The following is a 24,808-nucleotide window of genomic DNA, read 5'->3' as shown; positions in this document are numbered from 1 at the left end:
ATGTTGTGATTATTTGGCTCTTTCACTTGCTACTTAAGTTACTTCCTTGTCGAACGCCATACAGATGCTGCAGCTCCACACAGCATTCAACAGCAAATTAATGCTCAATGTTTCCCAGGTACCAGTCTGGGCTGAGGGGTAAACTGGACCAGTCCCAAAACCCTGGGCTGTAAAGTGGTCTGACAAGCCTATAGGCTGTATATAAAAAGCTGGATGGAGCCTCCCTGACAACACCCCCAACTTTCTGAAGAGCTGCTTTGAAGCTCGGTGGGCAGTTCCCACCATCGCCATCTTGGCAGCATCACCTGTGATGTGGCTCCCGGTAAATACAAAAATGAGCAAACAGGTGAAACTGACAAGAGGTTATGAGCCTGGGGGTGAATGAATGACATCTATCAAACTCTGAACTCCCTGTAGCTAACTGAGCTAATCTGGAGCTAATCAGCTAATGGAGGTAGGTGGGCTAAAGTGAAGGCACAATGTTAGCAAGCTAAAATTGTTGTGCTACACTCTGCCTTCTTGACACCAGATACTGGATACCAGTCAACTAAAAAGGACAAGATCCTAATTATGCCTAATTCTAAGATTAAATTACATCTAAACAGGACAAGACAGGATAGGACAGAAAAGACACAGTGCTTTAGATCAATGCAGTGGATTAACCTCCCTGCTCACAAAACAAAACAATGTGTGCTTGTCAGATGCCAAATAAAAGTAATGAAGTTATTATATTTTAAATAGTCAACATCACAAAAATACACACACACACACACACACACACACACACACACACACACAGGTGAAACAGCTGCAAGGAGGAGGAATGGTTTGGGACAAGTGCACCTTGGGAATAAAAAGAAGCGGGCACCCTATGGAAAGAAAAAGATACTTCAGCAAGTGGAGATAAATGTTACAAACATTATGATATTTTTAAAGTCTCCACCAGCAGCAGCAATCAGCCGTGACAGCAGGTGAGTTCACTGTTTAATAAATGTGTGTGCTAAAAGCAGAAAACTTGTCTGAACATGATGACCCCCAGTTGAGATTCTGCTTGGATCTTTTTATATACCTGAAGTAATTATGCTACGACTTGCTGTCTGAACTATTGTAAATATTGCTTTGATGTTTTCTCTAAGTACACAAATGTCCTTATCCAATTCAGAAACAGTTGTAAAACTGCTACAATGAGGAACATTTTACTAAATGCTGGTGAGAAAACCTTTTTGCTAAAAACTGTTACATACTTGGCAAAAAGCTAGAATTTTTTGTTGTTTGAGACCACAAGGACTAAATGATGCCATTTTGTTTTCATGGACGAGGCTAGTTTTTGATACGTTGGCCTCGCCGAACTTTCTTTAATGGAGTACGAGAAGTATTACGTGATCAGTCTGACATGTGAGGTGGATCCGGTGATGTGGAAAACCATGACTTGGCATGCTGTCGCTTCCACATTCTTGCTGATGTGAGAGAGAAAAGATAGTTTTATATAATAAACAGCTTATTAAAAGGTGAAAAAGTACTAAAAAGTATACAACATGTTGCATTTAAAGACATGGACACCACCATACGCACAACCCCGCCCTGCCATGGACTAAATATGAAATAACTGGGCCATTTCTGAGATTTCACAAAATGTTTGGTGGGTCCTGCTGAACAAAATTAAAATATTAGGGAACAGAAATAAGGTAAAGTTGCTGTTGACCACTTTTTGTTTTTACAATTTTAGTACACATCAGTGTTTTTATATCAACATCAACATTTATTAGTTTACTGTGGCAATTATATGCACTAAAATTAGTTGAGGGTTGATCTTGGACACCACATAACTCCAAGTGCTGTTCATAAAGAACAGCTTCTTTTCATCAGTTAAAAGCTTTAGTCTTTTAACAGACTAAAGCTTTTAACAGCTTTAGTCTGTTAAAAGCTAAAGCTACTTTATTGAAGTTATTGTTATTTATTGTGTTATTGAAGCAAATGGTACTGACCCAAATCAGGATGCAAACCAAGTGTTTACACAGACTTTCCTTAAAATATGATCATTTTGAGCTCCAGCTGACATTTTAACATTTCCAATCTGGCAACATTGACCGATACTGTTGCAGACTGTGGTCTGCAGTATCGGTACTAAAGACAAGTTTCTGCTTGTGAGAGAAACTGCAGTTCAATCCAGGTGGATTATCTACATGTAGCCAATTTGCTAGAATTTGTAGCTCATTTGGAAGATCCTATCAATGAAGATGTCCTGGGTGTGAATATTTAAATTGCCCCATAAATGCTCTTAATTTTCACTCCAGGGGCCATTGTCCAATTTTTTCGGCTTTATATACCAGGAACTTTGTTGATGTGTAAATAAAAAGCTAGAATGCAACCAAATAACATAACCCTTGTGTTTATATTATATTATTGTCTGTATTTATGGATGTGTGTATCTGTGTGCATATGAATGTATAGAAGCATGTGGGTGTGTTTCGATTTATTTTTTTACCTAGATATCTGTTAAATGTGGACTGTAGCTTCTTTTGTATGTTTTTTTCATCCCCCAGCTTGGGATTAATAAAGTATATCATTAAAAATACTAACAGAAGTAAAAAGTTCAGTTTTAAACTTCCGATGCCGATACATTGCTGATGATTAGAACACTATCTGAGTAGTCCCAGTATTTGTAGCTTTTAAATCTTTTTAGCTTTTAAAATTTTAAAGCTTTTAAATCTTTACTACTTTGTCTTTTATAACGATATCAGTAAAACGAGTACAAAAATTATCCATTTTTCTTTGCTAAATTGTTTAAAATAATTTTTTATTGTAAACTTTAAATGCCTTTTAGCATTCACCCACATGCAGTTGTGGATCATCCACAACCACAAGTGGATGACCAGAAAATGGCTGTCTGTCAGCATTCACTATCCAACCTGACAGAACTGGAGAGAATCTGCAGGGAGAAATGGAAGAGGATCTACAAATCCAGTTGTGAAAATATGGCATCATTTCCAATAACAGACAAGGTTGTATAAGTTTAGGGTACTTCTATACAAAACTCAGTTAAGGTCTAAAACATATGCCAATGTAATATTTCCATTTTTGTTCTTTATTAAATCAGTAAAAATATCTACAATTCTGTGTTTTTTTTCTGTAAAAAAAAATAGGGTGCTGTGTATGTATTAATGAGGAAAATGTCAACTTAAAAGGTTTTAGCAATCGGCTGTAAATTAACTAAAAGTAAAAAAAAATTAAGGGGGTTTGAATACTTTCCATAACCACTGTAAAAAGTGCATGTACATGTATTCTGTTTGACTGGTTCTGCTAGTGCAGGAAGGAAGGCAGGCACTTCCTGCTAATGGAATTGAAATGGTTATTAGGGCTAATTAAAAGCACAGGGACAGCTGTGTGACTCAGGCTGGGCGGTCCGCTGCACATTAGAACAGACCGAGAAAACTGCATAACACAGCAAAGCATTCTCATTTGAACCTGTCCACCCCTAACATGGAAAAAGGCTTTTCTTCTTTTCTATTAAATTCTCCATACAAATTTAAATAAAATTGGAACAATTATGTTAAAACAGGGAATAAAACAAACCCCATGTCAACCCAGATGTAAAAGGAAACCTATAAAGCAGCATTTATACTGGAAAAAGGCTACATCTCCAGGGTAGTTGTTTTCTACACTTGGGTATTACAGTCAGACAATAGAGGTCCTCTGAGTCCCTCTAAGAAAAAAAAAAACATATCTGCCACTTTGCTACCAAGACAACATGACACAAAAATAGCATGAGCCTATTATTGCAGAACCAAAACATTCACTCAATTTTACCACTAATACATGATAAGGTTGGATGTGTTGTTTTAATCCGTCAACAGCCACCACTGGAGATAACATCAACACCATGTCAATCTGTACCTGGCAATATGTCATATCATAATAGAGGTTCAGTGTCAAGTACCAGGGAAAGGTTTCAGGCTATGAAGAATTAGCTATATCTTATAGTGTGACATACAGACTGGCAGAGAGACACAGAGCTTCATTTGAGGCCAACTTGAACATAATCATTTATTTAAAATGGAAATGTCACTGATAATGTGGATTGCAGAGGTGAGATGCACTGTAACCACATAATTATCCAGTTGATTTAAAAATTGCATGTACACAGCTGGCGGTTTTAGTTCAAACAGAAACTGGTGAAATGGAGGTTAACTCCAGCCAAGCAGCAAAATAGAAGGAGTAGATTTGATTGTATGCGAGTGCTCTCTGCTCCTTAGCACACACTAGAGGGAACCGTGCTGTGTGGCAGCAGGACACACTTACTTAGGAGCTTTGAATTTGTGATTGTTTTCCAGGGTGTAAATTAGAGACTATCAACAAAGGAAGAGGAAATACATCAGACACTGATTGATGCATGCAATTAATTATTTAAAAATCTGTTTTGAATATACATTGTTTTTAGCTTCATGTGGGTTCCTCACCAAGTGCAATCACTTGTGTTGAGTGCTCATGTTGTTTGAGCAAAGGGAAGTTGAGGAGAAGAGGTTATTTGATTAAGTAAGGTAGAATTGCAAATAAAAATACTTTAGCAATTACTGAGCAGCTTATGCTAACGTGGTTTGTTTTGGCTTTTAATGTAATATCATAATGTTGTTTTACAGCAAGTAATTTTGAAACATATTTACTTCAGGAGGTCTACAAGCTGACTTAAATTGCTCACAAAGCAGCTATTACAGCGCATCTTTCAACAAGCTGCCATTCAGAAAGCTTGCGCTAAAATTAATAGAAATTTTATTTCAGTTTTGCTACATTTTTTTCCTGTTAGATGTAATAAAATTTTTTATCTGCAATGATTGTGAATACATATCAGCACAAACAGGCATAGAGTATATACATTTCTGTCACATTCACCGTCAAGAACTTGTAGTGCCGAGTCCATGCTATTTTATGCAATTAACATACAATCAACATGAAGAAATAGAAAAGTAAAAATATCATAAAATAAAACCAGAAAAGCTGTATGTTAAAGCCTTCGCTTATTTATAAAGGTTTTGAAAATGTGCTTCAAAATAAACTACAAGAGTGATTCTGACAGTAAAACTTCATTTCCTCTCAATCAGGTAATACTGTGTGTAAATATTATCTTAAAATACGCTATCTATGTCCAATTTTTGTGCAAATATATTAAAAAAAACAAGCATTTATATTTATCATAAATTGTCAAACTTAAAGTGGAACTATTATGTGCATTTCAGGCTACTTTATTTTTATTTCTGAGACCAGAAGGGCTGGATTGATCGAGTTATTGTCACAAATCGCTTTATTTAGTTCAGACCGACCCTCACCGTAGGCTGTCAGATCAGCCTGCGGGCAAAACGAGTGGATTGAGACTCTTCCGCATTAAGCCCCGCCTCCCGCCACTGCACTACATCGGGAGCGCGAACCGCGTCTGCTTTCGCCGTCATTGTAACATCTCATAAACAGAAGGATTAGGCTAATATGAACTCAATAAAAAAACAAAATACAATGTCAACACATAGCATACAGCCCTACATGTTGGAACCTGAATCAGACCCTGAAAATGAAGTGGAAAACAGCAACCCACAGCAACGAATGCAGCAGGATGTCTCTCTTTGGTAAACTCACCAGCCATCGCTCGAAATAACTTTATCTTTATTTTTTTAAGAAGAGGCTCAAGACACACCTTTTTAGCTTAGCATTTAACTGCATTTTATTTTACTTTATTTAGTTATCTTAATTTACTTCATTTATTAATTAATTTATTTTTAAAATGTTTTATTAGATTTCTTATTTTTAATACATTATTGTGAAGTCCTATGTATATATGTATATTTTCTTTTATTGTTGCTCTTATTTCTTACTGCTTCTTAAGGTTATTCATCTTCTGGTTTTAACTCCAGTGTTTTCCTTATGGGGATCCAGAACACTGGGGGCCCTGCCTGTTTGGTCTGGGGGCTGTTGTCATAATGACCGCTGCTGTTTGGGTGGCGCGGGGTCCACCACTGCAGCTTCACGGCTACGGGGTGGCCCCGTTGCTGCCTGGGAGTTGTGCGGTTGCTGTGGCAGCGGCCCCTATGAGCATGCGGGGGACTGGCTCCTGGTGTGGCTGGATCCCGAGGTATTGTCTCCTCAAATCAGCACCAAGTCAGAATTTTTATCACTTACTTAATGTTTTTAGTTGTTTTATTAATCAGAATTCAGTTAAAGAGACAGTATTCAGGGAATGATGTTTTTCGGGGAATGTGGGTGGGTTCTTTGCTCTATGCCCTTGTGTGTGTGTGTGTGAGTGTGTGAAAAGAGCTTGTGTCTATTTTTTTTAAATGCCTTTTTATCCACTGTTTGTTTTAATCCTTATGACTTGATTTTATCCTGTAAAGCACTTTGTGTTGCCTGAGGCATGAAAAGTGCTCAAGAAATAAAGTTTGATTTGATTTGATCCGACGTTTTCCACCCGCCTGATGTATTTGTACATGCCCTTGTTATTTCATGTGCAGGGGTTACAGCACTTTGATAAGGTGTGTGAGCCCTTAGCTGCATGGTTACTCTGACCCCCTGTTAAACAATGACCACTAGAGCCAAGAAAATCTTTATTTTAAAAAAAATATATATAATTATGACTTCTTCTGATATAGCAGCATAGACTATGTTTGGTGGCTTCAATGGCAAAACAGTTTAAATAGAAATTCCAGAAGGTCCTAAAAGTTCAAACCATTTTTAAATTTGATAAACTATATTGAAGTTATTATTGTGGCTTTTATGTTTAATGAAAAGCAGGATATGATGCTGTGCAATAGTAGATGTTTTCTACAAAAAATAAGTGTATAATACCAGAAAATGTATACTCTTAATCAAGCTTATTAAAAGCAGCAACTACTAGGTGAACATTTAATAGAGAAATAAATTTAAAAAAAAAAAAAAGGACGACACTAGATTCAATAACTGCATTTTCTAAAAACCTACCTTGGCTCCAGCAAGCAGACTGAGAGAGATTGCAACTCGAGCCCGGAGGTCTGGCCTATCTTTTGGCCACACATAAGACAGCATTGCAGACAGGATCTTGGCAGAATTGACCTCATTCAGCTGTTGATAAGAAATACATTTTCAGTCAGTCTTAAGAAATGAAGGTGATGTGTAAAAATAGTGTGAACTACCATTTCAAACTTATATCTGCAAATATTCACAACTAATATGCATTTTGCATTCAGTGTGGCAACCACAGTAACTTTAAGATGGCAATGTAGGCAGACACGTGGAACATCAAATGTCAGCAGGAGCCCCCTGGGAGATCTGGCAGCAGCAACAATAGCAGAGTCTCCAGGTGGACTTGGGGATCCAGTCTGACACTACAAGTCCCAGGAGACACCTGGGCTGTCATCCCAGCTGAGGCTGAGAGCTAGCTTGTGCCAGCATGGCTGTTTACCCACGCTCCAACACACATCTGCCACTGCAGGCCAAAGAATATGCAGTAATTCCCCTAATCCACTCAATATGGTGGCACCATGTTACACTATGGCGGCACTTTCAAGCAAATTACAGATAAAATGTACCCAACACCTGTTGTTAATCAAATACAATCAAGCTATATCTGACACTGCAAAAGGGAGGACAAAAAATTATTACACATAGACAGTACAACTTTAAGACTGGATCCCACCAGAACCGCACTTGCCACAATTTATACACTGCTATGTGAGTTATTAAAAATTCAAATTTACACAGTAGCGTTGGATAATAATAGTTGACACCACTGTGTGGAGCCAATGTTAAATAAACAAACAAAAAAAATTTATTTCTTATTTACAAGTGTTCTGTAATTGCAGTAAAGACAAAACTGATCTTCAAACATAAGAGTGAGTGATGTAAGAAACAAGGCACAACTACATACCACATTTTTGGGATCTGCGCTTAGACCTCCACCTGCATGCCCATGCCAACATGTCCGTTTGTCTGTCACCTGCAAATGCTGTGGAAACATCACAGTTATAACAGATGTTTCTTGATTAATGTTAAAATATACATCAATTTAGTTTTGACTCAAATACACTTACTTTTGCTGCCTCTAAAATCTGACGACTGTTTTCTGTCCTTTTTGTGCTCCATAGATGTGAAGAGGAGTTTAACTGAAAAACACAAGATTCGCATTGAAAATTGTTCTATTTTTTCCCCAATTTTTATTGAAAATACATTAAAAATATTTCCAGATGTTCACCGTTTATAAAGCTATCAGAGTTAAAGGGTTGTGCTCGAGTTAAGAGATTAAATGGGCCAATATGTAGACCGAAACACTGATTGGGTTAAGAACTGGCCTGAAACACATCTATCAACAATTTTAAATCAGTATGTTTGTTTTCATCATCACAACAGTCTCATTAATCCACATAAAACCTAATGGATCCAGTGAAAGTTCAGAACATCACACAGCCTGTTAACAGATCATTTCAACGCTTGTAGCTGCATAGCACCGTTTGTAAACCAGTAGAAAAAAACTCAACTTAGGCACACTTACAGTTTTTGTGGAATGAAAACTACTAACACACCTACAGGAGCTGAATGTTCGATAATTCAAGATATATTGTGGGTGTTAAGACAGCCACACAAGACTTTTTATGTTCTGTGGCTACATTTGTACAAAGACTAACAAAAATACTTGTTTTCATTGGGAAAGTGAGTGGGCAAGAACTGGATATATTTATTTACCTGAAAACACATCATCACTGGAAATACTCACTGTGCATTGTATCTAATATGTTCAAGAAGAGTCAAATTTCAGATTTTATTTACTCCTTGTGGAGTAAAGCAAATTCGAACAGTATACAAATTAATAGTTAACCCCATCCTTAATATATTTCTTTGATTCTTTAAATCATAATATTATGGATTTGGTAATTTTATGAAAAAGTAACATAAATGAAAGGTCTGATTGCAAAATACGGCACCACTTTATTGACACGAACTTTAAAATCAAAATGATCCTGACCATATGGTGCACCATAAACGGTAAACCATAGAGTTTATGGAGGGGTAAAATATAGTAAAAAAAAAACACAAGATAAAAGCGCAAAAAAATTAATTAAAAAAATATATTTAAAGTCAACATCTAACTCTGGTTTAAAGGTCAGGGAGTTTAAAGTGTTTTTAAATTAGATTTAAAAACAGCGAGTGATTACTATATATTGCATAACCTTGTAAACCTCTGATCTTTTACAGTTCATGGTAAATCATTTACACTTGGTTGTGTGACAGCCCTCTAGTAGTCTGGGCTTTGTAACAGTGAAATATATGTAAGACAACTTTGCAAAAAGCAAAACAATTCACTGTTAAATACAATTAGTTAGGAAATCTCATGGTGGTCGCAACAGCACACTATTTACTGATTTTTCCACACCATAATCAAGAAAGTTGGTAAGGACTGACAAAATACTAAGTAAGGCACAGTGATATCTTTTAATAAAATCTCACATGGAAGTGTTAATAAGGTTCATGACCCTACAGAACAGTACAATGACCCTCACCACATCCAACACAATGTTGGCTCAGCTTAGGAGCAATGACCCTGACTGACTCAGTCTGAAACTAGCAAGAGTAGTTATGGAGAGCCCTGAAAATGGCCTCCTTTGCCAAGCTGGTGGAAGGTGGAGGGTGGGGGTACTGATTATGCCTTAGCTGAAAAGTTAGGAGTAACTTCTAAACTAAATGTCCCAATGTGACGATCAAATATAAATAAATAAATACAAATCTAATGTGAAAATCTTGTGGTAGAATTCTACAGGCGTATCCAGCAATGAACTGTAGCAAATAGGAGAAATGGTTTTTGTTTGTTAGAGAATAATCTTAAATATTTTTACTAAACTACTTTAGCCTTTTTGCTGTGGCATTGCGTTAAAGGAAAGATTCTTTTAAAATATTTATTTACAAGGCAGAACCTTAATATGCTTCAAGGTTACTTGCAGCGTATTAAAGTATGCTTCAAGCAATGTCAGCAATTACGAAACTGAAAGTGCAAATGTGACAACCGAATTTAACTCATCAGCATATGGATAAAGTAAACGATCCAAATAATAGTCATTTGCTGCGACATGCCGTGAACATCAGCTGTAAGGTTTGTTATCAAGGGTGGGACAGTCGTGTCTTATCTAACTTGTCACTTTGCGCTGAAGACACGTGACTGAAATCCGGCTTTCCACGCGTTGCCTACAGACTGCGTTTATGAAAACGCCTTATCTTGAGCAACAATCCCTTAACTTAGACAGTTAAAACTAAAAACAAGGTATTTGTTCCATAACCATTAGACGAGATCGTCAATGGCGAGACAAGACTGTTAACACAGGTAACTCAATTGATGTTATATTAGCCGACTAGCTATGTGTAGAGTTCAGCGAAAACTTTAGACAGTTTATTATTTAACAGCACTTATGCATGAATGAAAGTGGTTTTTCATTATATCCACAACGGCTAAATAAATGTGAATCCCAAAAAGTTAGTTAAAGGCACTTTTATATCTGTCCTTGTGTGTTGACTGTCAGTCCAAAAACACCGTGTCCCCTTTTGACCAACCTGCCTCGTCACTCACCACGTAAGTATTTTGGCGTGTATGGTTCGTCCTGTCTTCAATGCGACTTTTATTCCAAACGTGATACAAGCTTGTTTGGCGAATGAGTAGTGCTAATTTTCGTCTTTGAAGGTGCAAGCCACATTTCAGCGGCACTAACATCGGCGCCATGTTGATGAGGAAGGAAGATGGTTAGTCAACACACCGGCTACGTCACTTCCGGCCTTCATTAACGCGCCGTGGTCACAGCTAGCAAGTAGAAAGCCACGTTTTATGTAGCTGTTAAACTTTCTTCACACAGCGTGGATAAATACCTTAATGTTCTTTGTTAATATAGTCTGAAAGTCTGTTGTCTGTATATTAGCAGCGTGAATCGTAAAAACAAGTGTTGAAGCCAAAGGAAGAGCACGTTTTGCCCTTTGTCAGACAGTCGCGTGTGGCGGTCGGAGTTGAACCGCTAACTGGCTTTAGCACAATATCCTTGTCATCTTATTCTCAGGATGCCATGCCACAACCAGCAGCTGAACAATGTCAACAGTGGCCAAGAACATCCAATGAAGCAAGTACGGTTTGCAAACAACAATAGCAGCAGCAGTGTGCCCGCAGTGTTGACCAACTCTGAATCAAGCGATGCCCCTTCACAAGCTGTCAACCAAGATAACCTGGGATCTCAGCTGAAGCTGCTTCCTCTGAACGACCAGATCCGAGAATTACAGACAATAATCAGAGACAAGTGAGTCCCCACTCTTACACATACTGACCAGAGAATGAGATGGCCCTTTATTTTGGACCGAGTACCTCTAGTTTGAGATGAAATCTAACATTGTGTGACCTTTAAAATAAAATATTATATTTAGATTTATTTTGTGCCCAAACAAAGAATGAAAATTTCCCAGTGGAGCAGACAAATGATAATTTATTTTAAGATTATTTTAAAATAAGCTGTCTTTACATTGTCTGTAACAATACTGTTACACAAACAGTCATGGGTTTTAATGCTCATCTCACTGCAAGCAACTTTATTGAAGCTTATATAAGATACTCTGTGTGCTATAAGTAATACTGTCAATATTGAACATATGATGAGTAAATCTACTTCAGGGGAAAATCTATTGGACTGAGTATTAATTGGTACCTTACACTGATATAATTGTGGTGATATTTTATTTTCAGGACAACCAGTAGAGGAGATTTTGTTTTTTGTGCAGATCGATTGGTAAGATGATAACAATATTATTAAGTAATATAAACTTACATGTACCCATGTACAGAATTATATTTACTTTCTTTTGTCCATTAACAGATCAGACTAGTAGTTGAAGAAGGCTTGAATCAGCTTCCCTACTCTGAGTGCACCGTGACCACTCCAACAGGCAAGAATCTGTCTTTAATCACGTTAATGATCGGGGTTAGAAAAGAACTGACATCCAATCAGTTTACGTGCTGGGTTCTGTTTTTTAGTATAGAAAGATATGTAACAAAGTAGACTTGTTTGAACAGATGCCTTTGTGATTTCTTTGTGATTTTTTTTTTTTTTTCTTCAGGGTACAAGTATGAAGGTGTTAAATTTGAAAGAGGCAACTGTGGGGTTAGCATTATGAGGAGTGGTAAGTTACACAATCCAAGCTACTCTTTGCTTTTATAAGGACATTCAATAATGCTTAATAATGATATGCATGTATGCACTAGGTCAGTGATCACCAACTCCAGACCTCTGTGGCCAATGCATTGCAGTTTTTAATGTTTCACTGCTCCAACACACTTAGTTCAAATAAAATAGTTTTCAAACAGCTGTTGTCAAGTTCTGCACAAACGTCTTAATGACTAAATATTTAAGTCAGGTGTGAAACAGCAGAAAAACATTGACAGGATCCCTGTACAAGGTATGATCTGTAAGTTTTGTGTGTCAGTTAAATTGTATACCAAATAATTACATCCAGTTATATAGGGAATTTGAGATGAAAATATATTTATATACAGGAGGACAGTGACTTGTTCTTTATTCTTTTCTGTTATCATATTCTTACTTATAAGATGTGTTATCATTTTGTAAGAGATAGAAAATGTAGGTAGGCCTGTTAGGCATATTTACTTTTTAAAGGATGCTGCTTATGGTTATGCATTATATTACTTTTTTTTTTTTTTTTTTTTTTTTTTTTTTTTGTCTTGTCCAGCATTTAAGCAAGCAGACTGATGTTCTGGATGCTGTGTTCTGCTGAGCAAATTTATTTTGCCAAGGGGAACTTTTGTAGATGTAATGATCCCCTTGTATTTCTTGATTCTTATTTTATTTTTCAATTTGTTTTGGATAATAGCTTGTATTACAGAGTTTATGCTGCTGGACCCGACCGGAAAGGACAGGAAAGGGGCCGAAAGAGAACAGAAAAGAGAACATAAAAAAACAAAAACAAAAAAACAAAAGAAAGAGATCAATGCATACATGTATATGCACATACATACCCACCTACATATATATGTATATACACTCGCACATACATTATATATATACATATATACATACATACATACATATACACATACATACACACACATATATATATATATATATATATATATATATATATATATATACACATATATACACACATACATACACATACATATACACATACACATACACACACATACACATACACTCACACATATGCATACATATATACATATCCATACACATACATACATACACATAAGTACACACACATACCCACCCACACACATAAATATATACACCCACACAAGCCAACTCTAGATTCGTGGAGAACAAAACCGTTGACAATCATGAGGACCAGAAACTAGCAAGTTAAGTCAAAAAGACAGAAAGAGAGGTACCTGCTGTTAGTGAATAAACTTGCTGGATGACTCAGTGACTGTGACACATGCAGAACATTCATGCAGAACATTCAGAGTGGAACGTGTTTAGAGAAGAGTGATCATGCCAATGTGACCCCGCCCGCCTACAGCTAGAGGAAGGCCAGGAGAACCCAGAGACCCGGGTAACCGACAGTCACCCCCAGGTACAGATCCCAACCCCCCCACTCCAGAGCCAGCCATGCATCTGCCCAGGAGGTGGCGAAGGAGGTGCCCAACCAGAGTCCCCCGCAGTCAGGGGGAACAGGCCCCAGCAGGCCCAGGCCGGCAAGGGCCGATCCCGCCGGGCACCGGCCACCTAGGGCAGACAGAGCGCAGGCCCCAGGGCCCCAAGAGCCCGTGAGCAGCCCCCCGCCCCCGCAGGCAGAGAGCACAGCCCACACCGACGGAGGACCAGGATCCCCAGACCGCCACCCAGCGGCAGCCAGGTTGCACTCCAGCGCACCAGCCGCGCCCCCGGGTACAGGACACCACCCCCCCACCACCAAACCACACACACATATACATACAAACCCCACCCCCCCCCCCCCCCCCCCAACACGCACTCCCCTCACACATATACATGCATACCCCCCCCCCAAACACGCACTCCCCTCTCAACCCCCATCCACACAACCCTCTGCAATCCATGCACATCATCCATCACATATACAACCCCACCCCACCTCTACTCACTCACCCATACCAAGTCACACGAACCCCAATCGCCCCCGCCCCCACACACGCTCACCCCCCCACACACACGCTCACACCCCGCCACCCCATCCCTCTACTTCTACCCAACCACACATGCCCCACCAAACACCCCTCCACCACCCATAGCCCCCCTCCAAACTTCACCCTCACTCACACATCCCATTCCGCATACACACCCCCCCTACACACACACACACACACACACACACACACACACACACACACACACACACCCTCACTCCTCCAACACAGGCACACCCCAATACAACCCACGCGCCAACATACCCCTCCACACACACATCTACTCATCCTCACACATCCCTATCCCCTACCCACCTATATCCCCAACCCTAATCCCCCCCCAGCCATCCCACCATCCATCTGTAACCCCATACACCCACTCCCACACATCCTCACCTCACCCCTCCATCATGTCCCATGTGAGATGCCTCAGAGGGGGCAGAGGACAGGATGGCCCCGATCAGGGCCCCCATAATTACCGCCCACCACTCCCAGCGTCCCCCCCACCACCCCACAGATGCAGCCGACCCAGCACCCCCCCAGGGCCGGCGACAACCCTCCTACAGCCAGGCCAGCCCAGACTTAGGCCTAATGGACGGCACTCTTCCCCCACCCGTGCCCCCCCCCCAGTAAAGCCCCGAGAGCAGGGGCATGAGAAGACCCTATCGTCCCTGCCTCCCCCCCGCTTATGACTGATTGTGAAGTATGTATTAGTTGCAATTAAAACTGAGGGAAGTGCCACGCGGTGTTGGGAGAGGGACCACCTAAGCAGCCCCGCCCACCATACACCGCATGCTCTTCCCCCTAATCATGTGAGTCGTCAGTGTTTTGGTGTTTGGTGTCTAAGTGTAATTAAAACTGGGAGGTGAGCCGAGGCTGGGTGCAGCGATCAAAACCACCTTGATGGCCTTTCTCACCACCCAGCGCCACGTGCACACCTCCCAATACCCTGCCTGTGTGTGATGGGGAGCGGGGAGGAAGAGGGGTTGAGGGATTTAAGTCTGGAGGAAAGTGAGCTTTCCTCCAGAAGGTGAGCCGCCCGCAGCACTGGGCATGCCCCCTACTCCCAGGGCCCCCCAAGGACCAGGACAAGCCGGGGACAGCCATCCCCGTAACCAGAGCCTTCGGCGACTCTAACCAGAGAGTCATCACCGACCCAAGAGGGGACCAACTCACCACATGCAGAAGGGGGGCACGAGGACAAAGAGGAGGCGGGGCGGCAGAAGGGGAATCCCAGACCGATTTCCCACCGCCCCCTCACTCACAGAGGACACCCCCACCTGGGGACATGAAGTCCCCCCCTTGTCCACACATCGCATTATATTACTAAATATGTCCTCACCTTGCTATCCATGCATGTTAAACATCTTTACATCGTGGTTGGCTGTCATTCATCAAGTTGAAGAATTTTTCTGTCCAGATTTAGTTTTTTATAATAATATTTTGTTTTTACTTAATTGCGCTAAATTTAAGTCTCACAAGGATTGTTGTAATATCATCACTTGTGAATAACACCAATTGGATCCATGTACAGCAGGGCTATTCAACTTCGTCCCACGGGGGCCTTACAGGTTTTCAATGTATCACTTCAACACGCCTGACCCACATCACACGGATCCAACAGCCAATGAAGTTCTGCACAATGACTCATTAAATGAAGTCAGGTGTGTTGTTGTAGAGATATGCTGAAAACCTGGAGGAGTGCAGCCCTTCTGGGACCGAGTGGAATAGCCCTGATATACAGTATGTACAAAAATGAACAGCCCTTCAAGTCAAGTTGTTCTTGATATTTCCTCCCACAGGTGAGGCCATGGAGCAGGGTCTCCGGGATTGCTGCCGCTCCATTCGCATAGGAAAGATCCTCATTCAAAGTGATGAGGAGACCCAGAAAGCAAAAGTCTACTATGCTAAGTTCCCCCCTGATGTGTACAGAAGAAAAGTGTTGCTCATGTACCCCATACTAAGTAAGTTCTGGTGAGCTGAGCCCAGTTTGCCTTTCTATTGATTCCAGTTTACCACTTAGCATTGCACTTAAATGTCAAGAGATTTCTTATTTTGTGTGATTGGAAAAACAGTTTTATGTATTTATTCATTCTGATAAATCTCCCTTGAATTGACCTTCAACACTAGGTTTGCATTTTCACATCATACAGGCCCATTCACACTGCTCTGATAATTATAGCTCTCTGTGGGGGAAAATTATATACTGCCTAGGCGATGGCCACCAGGCTGCTGAATAGCATAATGAGGACCAGCAAAAATAGTATCTTAATAGTTCTGGTTTCCCAATGTCACAAAGCAGTATCTTTTCAAAAATGTTATGGTGACCAGGCTTAGCTGAAAGTACATTTTATAATGTCAGACTGATGGAACATATGTGGTTTAATTGATGCATGTGAACAAGATCAAATAAAGCCTGCCAAGACTCATAGGCAGGTCCGTCAGATCTCAGCTCAGCACTTCTAATGATGTATTTTAATAAGAGAAACAATATAATTGTTACAAGAGCTCACTCTGTTCTAAACACGACTCAGCAAGATTTAAATGAATATGTAGTAATCATTTTTTCCAAATAAAATGGCAGGTTGGTAACTAGAAGGAAGCTAAATGCATGTCTAACCTTACATTTCCTCTTTCTGCAGGTACAGGGAACACTGTCATTGAGGCGGTGAGGGTGCTGATAGAGCATGGAGTCCAACCCCGACATATTATCCTTCTCAGTCTGTTCTCCACACCTCATGGTACACAAGCCACAGCTCATATTCAGCTCACATTACACATATAATCCTTAATCTCATTTCCTGTTTAAATGTAATGTTAAGAGTTGGTTGATAATCTTTAGACCAGTATGGTAGTTTCCCATTAACTACTGACTAGATGACATTTACTTTGGATATGCATACCTCAATTACTCAAACTTTGACCTTTCTTCTCATAAAAGTTCCAGGTTCAAATTTCAAGTCAAGCACAAGATGTATTAAAATCTTAGACATGTTGCTATAAAGTGAAATAATTATGAATCAGTTGAAAGTAGCTTTATTCCTCTTTTGACTGGACCTTTTCTGCTCTTTTGCTAAATATGTTGCATTTATTTTTACTGAAGCAGTGATATGAGACAGGAAATGTGCAGAAACAGAATAAGGAAATGGCATGCAACATAAGGTCCAATCTGCTATGAATCATGCAGGGACTTGTTGCATGGAGTGTATGCTCCATCTATAAATGTGCTTTAACCTTTCACTCATTATATTGTCCCTCGGTGATGCCCTCTGATGCTATTTTTAGCTGTTTTGTTCCAATATGTAATGTCTTCAGTGATTCCTAGAGGGCACTTTAGGTTTATGCTGCACTGAATGTTGAAACCTTAATCACATCACATCTTTGTCCTTTGCCAGTCATCTTAATATCTATTCTTACTTTTACATTAATAGTGTATTTAATGGCCATGATAATTGAGTATGATGAAGAGTTGCAAGTGGTGACGAGTCTGTGGGTACCCTCAGTTTAACTGAGCTCTGTTTGGTTTGATGTCCCCATGTAGTCTAAATATACTGTTTTGGTTTGGCCATGCTAACGACTCAAAGGATTGTTACTAGAAACTTGCAGATGGGCGTCATGGAGCAGAGAGAGATGTTTCTCAGGGTTTGACAGAAACAAGTCATCGCTAAAAAATGGAAATTAAATGAGTAATGAATACATTTTGTTTTAGCTCAGTATATATTAAGGCAACACTTGCTAAAAAGTTTGCAGTTTCACTTTAGCTCAGCATTGCCTGATCAACTTGCCTGAAGCGAAACACCCCTGTGATAAGTTATTCACTTGTCAAATCTCATTTGTTGTGACTCACAACACAACTTGTCCCTTATTGGACAAGAAAAAAAAAAAAGGTCTGTAGCTACTTTTTAACATAAACCTTAGTGATGTGATTCATTTTTAAATATAACAATGTTTATCTCTTCTAGGAGCCAACTCTATAATCCAGGAGTTTCCAGATATCACTATCTTGACCACAGAGGTTCATCCAGTGGCTCCAACACATTTCGGACAAAGGTATTTTGGCACAGATTAAAGAGAGGACAACTTGAGGAACATAGTGAGCAATATGCTTTGGGTTTTTTTGTATACCTTGTCTTGTATTTCATATTCTCCTTGTTGTGCCAAATACTGCTACTTAATTTACAAAGTTCCTAAACTGTCACAAAATTGTTAATGTAATTATTTATTGCTTTTTTGTTGTATATGCTCATGTTGTAGAATAGAAGCTGCAGAGTTTTACATGGATCATTTTATTTTGCATGTTACAACTGATGGATCAATAAAGAATTTATATTTGTTTACAGACAAAAACAGCAAATGAGAGTCAGTATTTTTGGTAAAGGAGGGGAGGGGGGGTCGTTGGCTAAAAGGGAAAACAATTCAAAGTTGTTTTTTAAAAAAAAAAAAAAGCCATGTGCAATATGGATTCAGTTTGAGAAAAGGACATTGTTTAAATAGTGTCACAGAGGGGTGCAAAATATACAGACTGCCTGCAGCAGGTCAACTCATTACATAAAGAGAAAAATGTTGAGTATGATATCAATAAATACACAAGACTGAAAAGCTCAACATCCACATATTTGCTCATGTTTTTGTACACACTTTAAAACTTCAATTTCAGATAAAACATACAGTTTTCATTTTTAAAAAAGGAATATTTCTGACACAAGCACTGTTTGGTTGGGCTGAATTAAAAAAAAAAAAGGCAGCCCTGATAAAGTAAAAGTGTCTAGATCAAACAGTGTTGAGGTTAAGTAAAAGTTCCAACATTTTAGTCAGACATAAAAAGAAATCATTATTTAACTGACTAAATGTCAAGTCCTTGAATGATATCGATAATGACTGTTTCCATGGTAATAAAAATTTAGAGATTGATAAAACAATTAGAAAAAAAGAAAAATCACATTGCAGAAGAGCGCTGTCCTCCACCAGCCAGTGGATGAGGAGCAGCTGCTATAAATATGTACATTTATAACACAGAAGAGTAAACGTCCCCTCCCATGCATGGGTTTCTGCATATGATAAAAGCTGTTTTCTAATATCACTTTATTCCTCTAAGACCACATTACTATCATTAGCTGATGTGACTCAAACACGTTTATTTAAAACTGTCACAGTATGTCTCATTAGCATATCATACTTTAAACTCAACCCGATTACTGCAGTTTTATTTCAATCAACAAAATAACCAACAACATTGAGTAATGCATACAGTAAATATAGGATAACACTTTGCTGAAAAAGGAAAAAAAAAATCAAGTTAATTATGATACTCTGATATTAAATGCTGTGAGTTTCAGCTGCAAAGCTGATGAGTTAGTTTCTCCGGTTGCTGTCTTTTATTAGATAGATATATGATTTAAACTACAGAGATGTTAAAATTCTCTATAAAACCAGGATTATGATAAATTTGTGCTCAGTGTTGGCACAGTGTATACACAGGCAGGATGATGAACAGAATACATTCTTAGGAAAAAACTGACCTCCATCAAAGAGGAATATGTCTTTAAGTAAGGCGCAGGTCAAGTAAGGTGTTCAGATATACTCGGGTTCAACAAACAAAAAACAGAAAAAGAAGGAGAAATCGAATGTTGATACAATAAACCAAGAAAACAGAGTCGCCACAAGTGAGCTCTGAAGCCTTATGGGCGTTAAGCTCAGTTTCAATTCCTATCCAGCTAAGACAAAGTCCTCAGGTGCAAACTGCAAACTCAACCTACCTCTGAAATGGAGGCATATTAAGTACCAGAGAGAAGCTTCCCACTTCTACAGCAACATTACAAATAATCCCACAGAGGCTGATGCCCTTAACTGTGATATGTCAGAAAATAACTTTATTGTTTTGTTGGGTTTTTTTTTTTTGCAAGTGAGGCAATACTAAAAAAAAAATAAAAAAAAAAATTTTCCAAATAAAACTGAGACAGTTGTCTATCCATGTGTGCGGGAGAAGTAATACTGCCACTGGTTATCCAGTGAGTTCTTTAGTTCATCATTATGTAAAACTTCAGGGGAAGATTGGCAATGATTGTCCAAATTCAGGTTGTAATCCACTCCTTTGGCTCCCTTCAGTGTGTCCCAAAAAGCACATGATTTGGAATGCAGTTACCTCCATGGTCCGCAGTGTGTGTGTGTGTTACAAGTCTGCATCTTCCGTATCAGTGGAAATTATTCTCCCATCTCCATGGTAACAGAGGGGTCTATGTCTACAACTGGAACAAAAGAAAATACATTTCAGTGTGCAAAAATCGTACTGTTTTCAATGGTTTTGATTCAACTGATGGAGCTCACAGTTAATGGTGTGTTTTGTATGACCACCAGGTGGTAGCAGAATATTGTGGTGGAAAAGCAAACAGCAGCAGATATTCTGGACAAGACTGACTCCTCCAGATCATTAAATTTTAAAAAAATATTGTGAATATCTGCAGGAGAGGCAAATGAATAACACTGTAACTTTAAGCTTTTCTGATCCAAAGCCTAACTGCGTCTGCAATGTGGAATGACCTGACTTTTCCATTAGATATGAACCTGTTTTACATTTTTTAAATATAAGCTTTCAATGTCTGGATAACTAAGTCATGGGAAATTTAGGGTTAGCTGCCTGTGATGATTCATTATCAAGTCCACTTTAACTAATTGTTTTCATAAAACTGCAGTCTAAAGTCAATGAAATACACTGCCTCGCCCAAGAACAATGAGGTTTTATTTATAGTGGGTAAGAGTCTTTGGGGGTAGCATTATGATGTGGGTTGCTTCCAATCATAAGAATCCGCAATGTTAGGGTGCGTATACTAAATGTCAGCTGTCTGTCTTAAAATGCTGAATGACCAGATTTTTCTATTACTAGATCACACCTCCCCTCAAAAATGAGAACCTGTCAAGATGGTAATCCCATGATTCATCAGACTAAAGTTGTAAAAGAGTGGAGCGCAAGACATCATTTTCACACATAAGATTGGTGACCAGAGAGAGCCCCAAGTTTGGCCTGTGAGGTGACCAAACTTTGGCAAGTGTAAGAGAAAACTAAGTACACACCCATCTTCAACACAAGATCGTAGTAAAAATGCAACTCTAAATGGAAATGAAGATCGTGATATTGGAAATACTTATCATTATGCAACATATTATGTGCCATAATCAAAGCTAAACGGAACATTTTCTGGGTCCAGGCAGCAAATTTAGCTAATGAAGTACAAAAGCAAGTGATAAAAATCAGAATTTCCCTGAATCTTTAGAGGAGACAAAAAAAACAAGCACATATTGCTCATAGTAAGACATAGACAACAGCGTAAAGATTCAAAGAAAAAAGCAAAGATAAAACAACCCATGAAGGAAATGGTTGTGACATTATAGTATATCTATGAAGATATGCCTGTAAAGTTTATACTACAGAGAAATATTGATCCAATTTAACAGTAGGCCCATTCACTGGATAAAAAGACACGTTTTGATGACTTTTTTTAAATTTAAGATATTCAATTTTTAATTAATGAAAATTAATTTCTACTTTACAAGTTTTGTTGAACAAACATGACAAATTCTACTCACCTAAGCTTCCTTCTTCAGACCCATCGTCTGACTCATCCCACATGTCCTCATTAGCTAATAAGGGGTTACGACATTCAGAGTTGTGACTCTTTAAGGGGAAGTAGTGGCCGTTCCCTTGACTGACACACGAAGGTACAAAAGGAAATGAAGGTTTGTTAAAGATTCAAGACTGTTACCAGATTCCAATTTCTCACTCAACATTTTGTTCATTAGTGTCAATGCTGGTACATTTAAAACCACTTTTCAACCCGCAATCAGTTTCACATTACCCATCAACAACATTTCCACATCCCCTTATATTTTGACATGGTACAGAGTATTATTGAGGTCCTCAATAATGTCTGAATTTCTGTCTCTTGTCAGCAATCTCACCTTGTGAAGACAGGAATGAACCATAGTTTCTTATCTTCTCCAAACACCTGCTCCAGGTTTTTTTGTACACTGACATTAAACCCGTTTCTATCTGGTCCACCAACAAAAACTGGAGCTGAGAAAGCCTCTATATGAAAAAAAAAAAAAAAAAGCCAAAGTTAGTGTTTTTATATTCCACATATATTTTTAAAAGTTCCAATGTGAAAGATAAATCAAACTTTAGATTTATGACAACAAAGAGAAATTTCATGAAATGAATCTTTAAGTTTTGCGGCCAGTATGTAAACTCTCACCTAAAGTGGATCTGTTCTTGGCCACTAACCAACAGTGGTAGCCAAAGAGGAACATGAGGCTGACAAAGAACATGAGTGCCACAAACATGAGAAAGAGCACATGAAACTTTGCAGGCCCATTTGGCAAATCCCCCTGAGAGAGAAAACAACAGAGCTCATAAACTAAGAAGAAGGCTCTGTGTGGTAAATAAAATAAAATGGAGGATAAATAAAAAATAATAACTTGTAAACTCATTAACATTAACGCAAACATACAGTATGACGACATTTACAGATGATGTTTTGAGTAATATAGACAATGGCACTCACCACCCAGAACTTGAGGAAATACTGAAATACTGTTGCTGCAATGAATATACAGTACAACATAGAGTATGCGAGGAAAAGAAGGAAAAACTTGTAGTTGGAAAACCCAACACAGTTATTCACCCTGAGAGAAAAAAAAAAACAATGTTAGAGCACTGACAACACATTGATGCATTCTAATGTTCAAAGAATATAAAAGTAATACCAAGGACAGTGATGATCCATCTTCAAGACACATCTGAAATGAAAACCCTTGATTTACTTCATAAATCTAGTCAGAAGAAGAAAAAAATACCAAAATGCCATTTCTCACATAATAAAAATCTAAATTCTAGTTTAGCTTTTCTTATTACTTTCTTAACATGAATTCAGATATGTGGTTTCTCCTTTTTTCAAAGAACTGCACTGATTGATAAAATGCCAACAAACCAACGTTCGCCAATGGTCACAACAGTACCAGCCTGGGGCAATCTGCCTAGATGAATATATTGGGGAGGAAAGAGAAGCTTACGTTTCACAAACGGAGCAGTGGTGACAGCGGTCAGGCTTCAGTACCTGGCAGCGGTCACAGAACCTGATAGCTGGAGACAAGAGGATGGCTATTTGAATGGGTGACATTTGAGCTGAGCATCCCCTCAAATACTTCCTGCAGCCTAGAACTTACTCTTAGCAATCAACACTAATGAAAGAGGTACATTGGCTGATTACTCGAGATGGGGATGCTCAGGACAGCGCACAGAGCAAATTGCACTCACCTATTTCCTTTCAACAAACACAGATTATGTGTGAGATGATGGATAAAAGTAAATGCACCTGGCTATTGGCCCCAGCGGCTATAACTTATGACATTATCTGACCAAACAGCTTACCTCCAGATTGAGCTCGAGTGAAAATGGGAAGCTTATTTGCTATCTCAACCAGGATTTGTTTCTGGGCATCTGGCCTCTCTTCCATCTCGTATCGTTGCTTGTCTGAGTACGACAGCTGAAACTAAACCAAAATTCACAAGTTGTTTCATTTATTATTGCAGAACACAGACTGAGTGTATGCACAATAGTCTTGTTGTTTTCAGGATACCTTTTTGCATGGTGTAGCAGGAGGGGTAAATATGGATTTCCAGTAGGTCCAAGTGAACATTACAAAGCAGACATGAAACACCAGTAGATAAGCCACTGCAAACACAAAACCACCCACAATGAGAAAGAAAAGCATCTTGTCATAACACGAATATATACTTTGACACTCCATAGTGCCTATTGCATAAACGTGAAGAGTAGCTTACCTTTTTCCAAAGTATTGGTGAGTGTAACTGTCGAAACAAGAACATTAAGGCCATTAAAAGACAAGATAAAAAATAAAATAAAATAAAAAGTGATAGAGAAATTATTCCAGGCTAACCAAAGTAGCTAGATTTACCGGTTATAATGACCTAAGAACAACAACAGGATATTAGTTTAAAAAATAACCAAGTTAACGTTGTCGTCTCGGGGTAAAAATAAATAAATAATGATATAATAGAAATATTAAATTAAACAAAATAATTTAACGTTAGCCAAAGAAAAAAATCAAACCGGCAGCTACTTCCGCCTAGTTTGCTAGCTCCTTGTCAATAACCTTATTTTTGTCAACACTGCTGTGCGGTAATCTGCGGTCTCGCTGAGAAAACGGCAAAAAATAGAGCAAGCTAACAAAGTCTGTCATACTTACAAAGACATAGCTCAAATACGTAGGCATAGTATGACCACAGCACAACTGCAGTTATAATAAGAACAGGAATCCAGGAGAAAACCCTTTGACAGCATCTCAAACCTCTGGAGAGAGCCATATTCCATCAAAACGCCGCGCTCATCTGGGCTCTACTACTATTCCTGCGGCTTATCAATGAGCAGCATCGGGGATCGATTCACTTGAGAGTTGCCAGTATTTTGGTTTAGTTTCTAAACCATTACTTATATATATATATATATATATATATATATATATACATATATATTGATAGATAGATTGATAGATAGATTTGTATACCAAGGCCTCAAGGAGGTGAAAGTAACAGTGGTACCCATAGTCATCGGAGCACTGGGGGGCCGTGTCCCCCACACTGGAG

The 24,808-nt window shown here is 38.8% G+C and overlaps 3 protein-coding genes across 3 annotated transcripts in view; 1 reads left to right on the top strand and 2 right to left on the bottom strand.

Annotated features, from left to right (window-relative positions):
• Positions 1–10,717, bottom strand: part of abcb7 (ATP-binding cassette, sub-family B (MDR/TAP), member 7) — a gene marked incomplete at its 5' end in the record, with an annotated part of 28,189 nt that extends 17,472 nt beyond the window's left edge. The window contains 4 exons of the mRNA XM_079249718.1: positions 6,958–7,077; positions 7,883–7,960; positions 8,046–8,117; positions 10,568–10,717. Of these exons, the coding sequence (XP_079105844.1) occupies positions 6,958–7,077; positions 7,883–7,960; positions 8,046–8,117; positions 10,568–10,717 (420 nt within the window). The remainder of the gene's footprint in view (positions 1–6,957; positions 7,078–7,882; positions 7,961–8,045; positions 8,118–10,567) is intronic.
• Positions 10,239–18,448, top strand: uprt (uracil phosphoribosyltransferase (FUR1) homolog). The gene is made up of 8 exons (XM_079249719.1): positions 10,239–10,324; positions 11,046–11,279; positions 11,720–11,762; positions 11,850–11,919; positions 12,091–12,153; positions 15,955–16,116; positions 16,795–16,893; positions 18,115–18,448. The coding sequence occupies exons 2-8, from the start codon at positions 11,047–11,049 to the stop codon at positions 18,219–18,221; spliced, it is 777 nt and encodes a 258-aa protein (XP_079105845.1). The 5' UTR covers positions 10,239–10,324; position 11,046; the 3' UTR covers positions 18,222–18,448.
• A 1,289-nt stretch (positions 18,449–19,737) lies between these two features.
• On the bottom strand, positions 19,738–24,529 carry zdhhc15b (zDHHC palmitoyltransferase 15b; the record flags this gene model as incomplete). The annotated part of the gene is made up of 11 exons (XM_079250429.1): positions 19,738–20,397; positions 21,734–21,852; positions 22,106–22,232; positions 22,399–22,531; positions 22,708–22,828; positions 22,910–22,942; positions 23,216–23,285; positions 23,574–23,694; positions 23,782–23,876; positions 23,987–24,013; positions 24,412–24,529. The coding sequence occupies 11 exons, from the start codon at positions 24,527–24,529 to the stop codon at positions 20,354–20,356; spliced, it is 1,008 nt and encodes a 335-aa protein (XP_079106555.1). The 3' UTR covers positions 19,738–20,353.
• Positions 24,530–24,808: the final 279 nt, after the last annotated feature.

This window comes from Telmatherina bonti (genome assembly GCF_933228915.1).
Source record: "Telmatherina bonti genome assembly, chromosome: 12".
Lineage (NCBI taxonomy): Eukaryota > Metazoa > Chordata > Actinopteri > Atheriniformes > Telmatherinidae > Telmatherina > Telmatherina bonti.
This window is presented reverse-complemented; position numbering and strand designations above follow the sequence as displayed.

Bases quoted from the DNA above. Each gene is read 5' to 3' on its own strand.
- uprt (XM_079249719.1), top strand. From the start codon at position 11,047: ATGCCATGCCACAACCAGCAGCTGAACAATGTCAACAGTGGCCAAGAA. The intron at 11,280-11,719 runs GTGAGTCCCCAC...TTTTATTTTCAG, and splicing joins CAGACAATAATCAGAGACAA to GACAACCAGTAGAGGAGATT. The intron at 11,763-11,849 runs GTAAGATGATAA...GTCCATTAACAG, and splicing joins TTTTTTGTGCAGATCGATTG to ATCAGACTAGTAGTTGAAGA.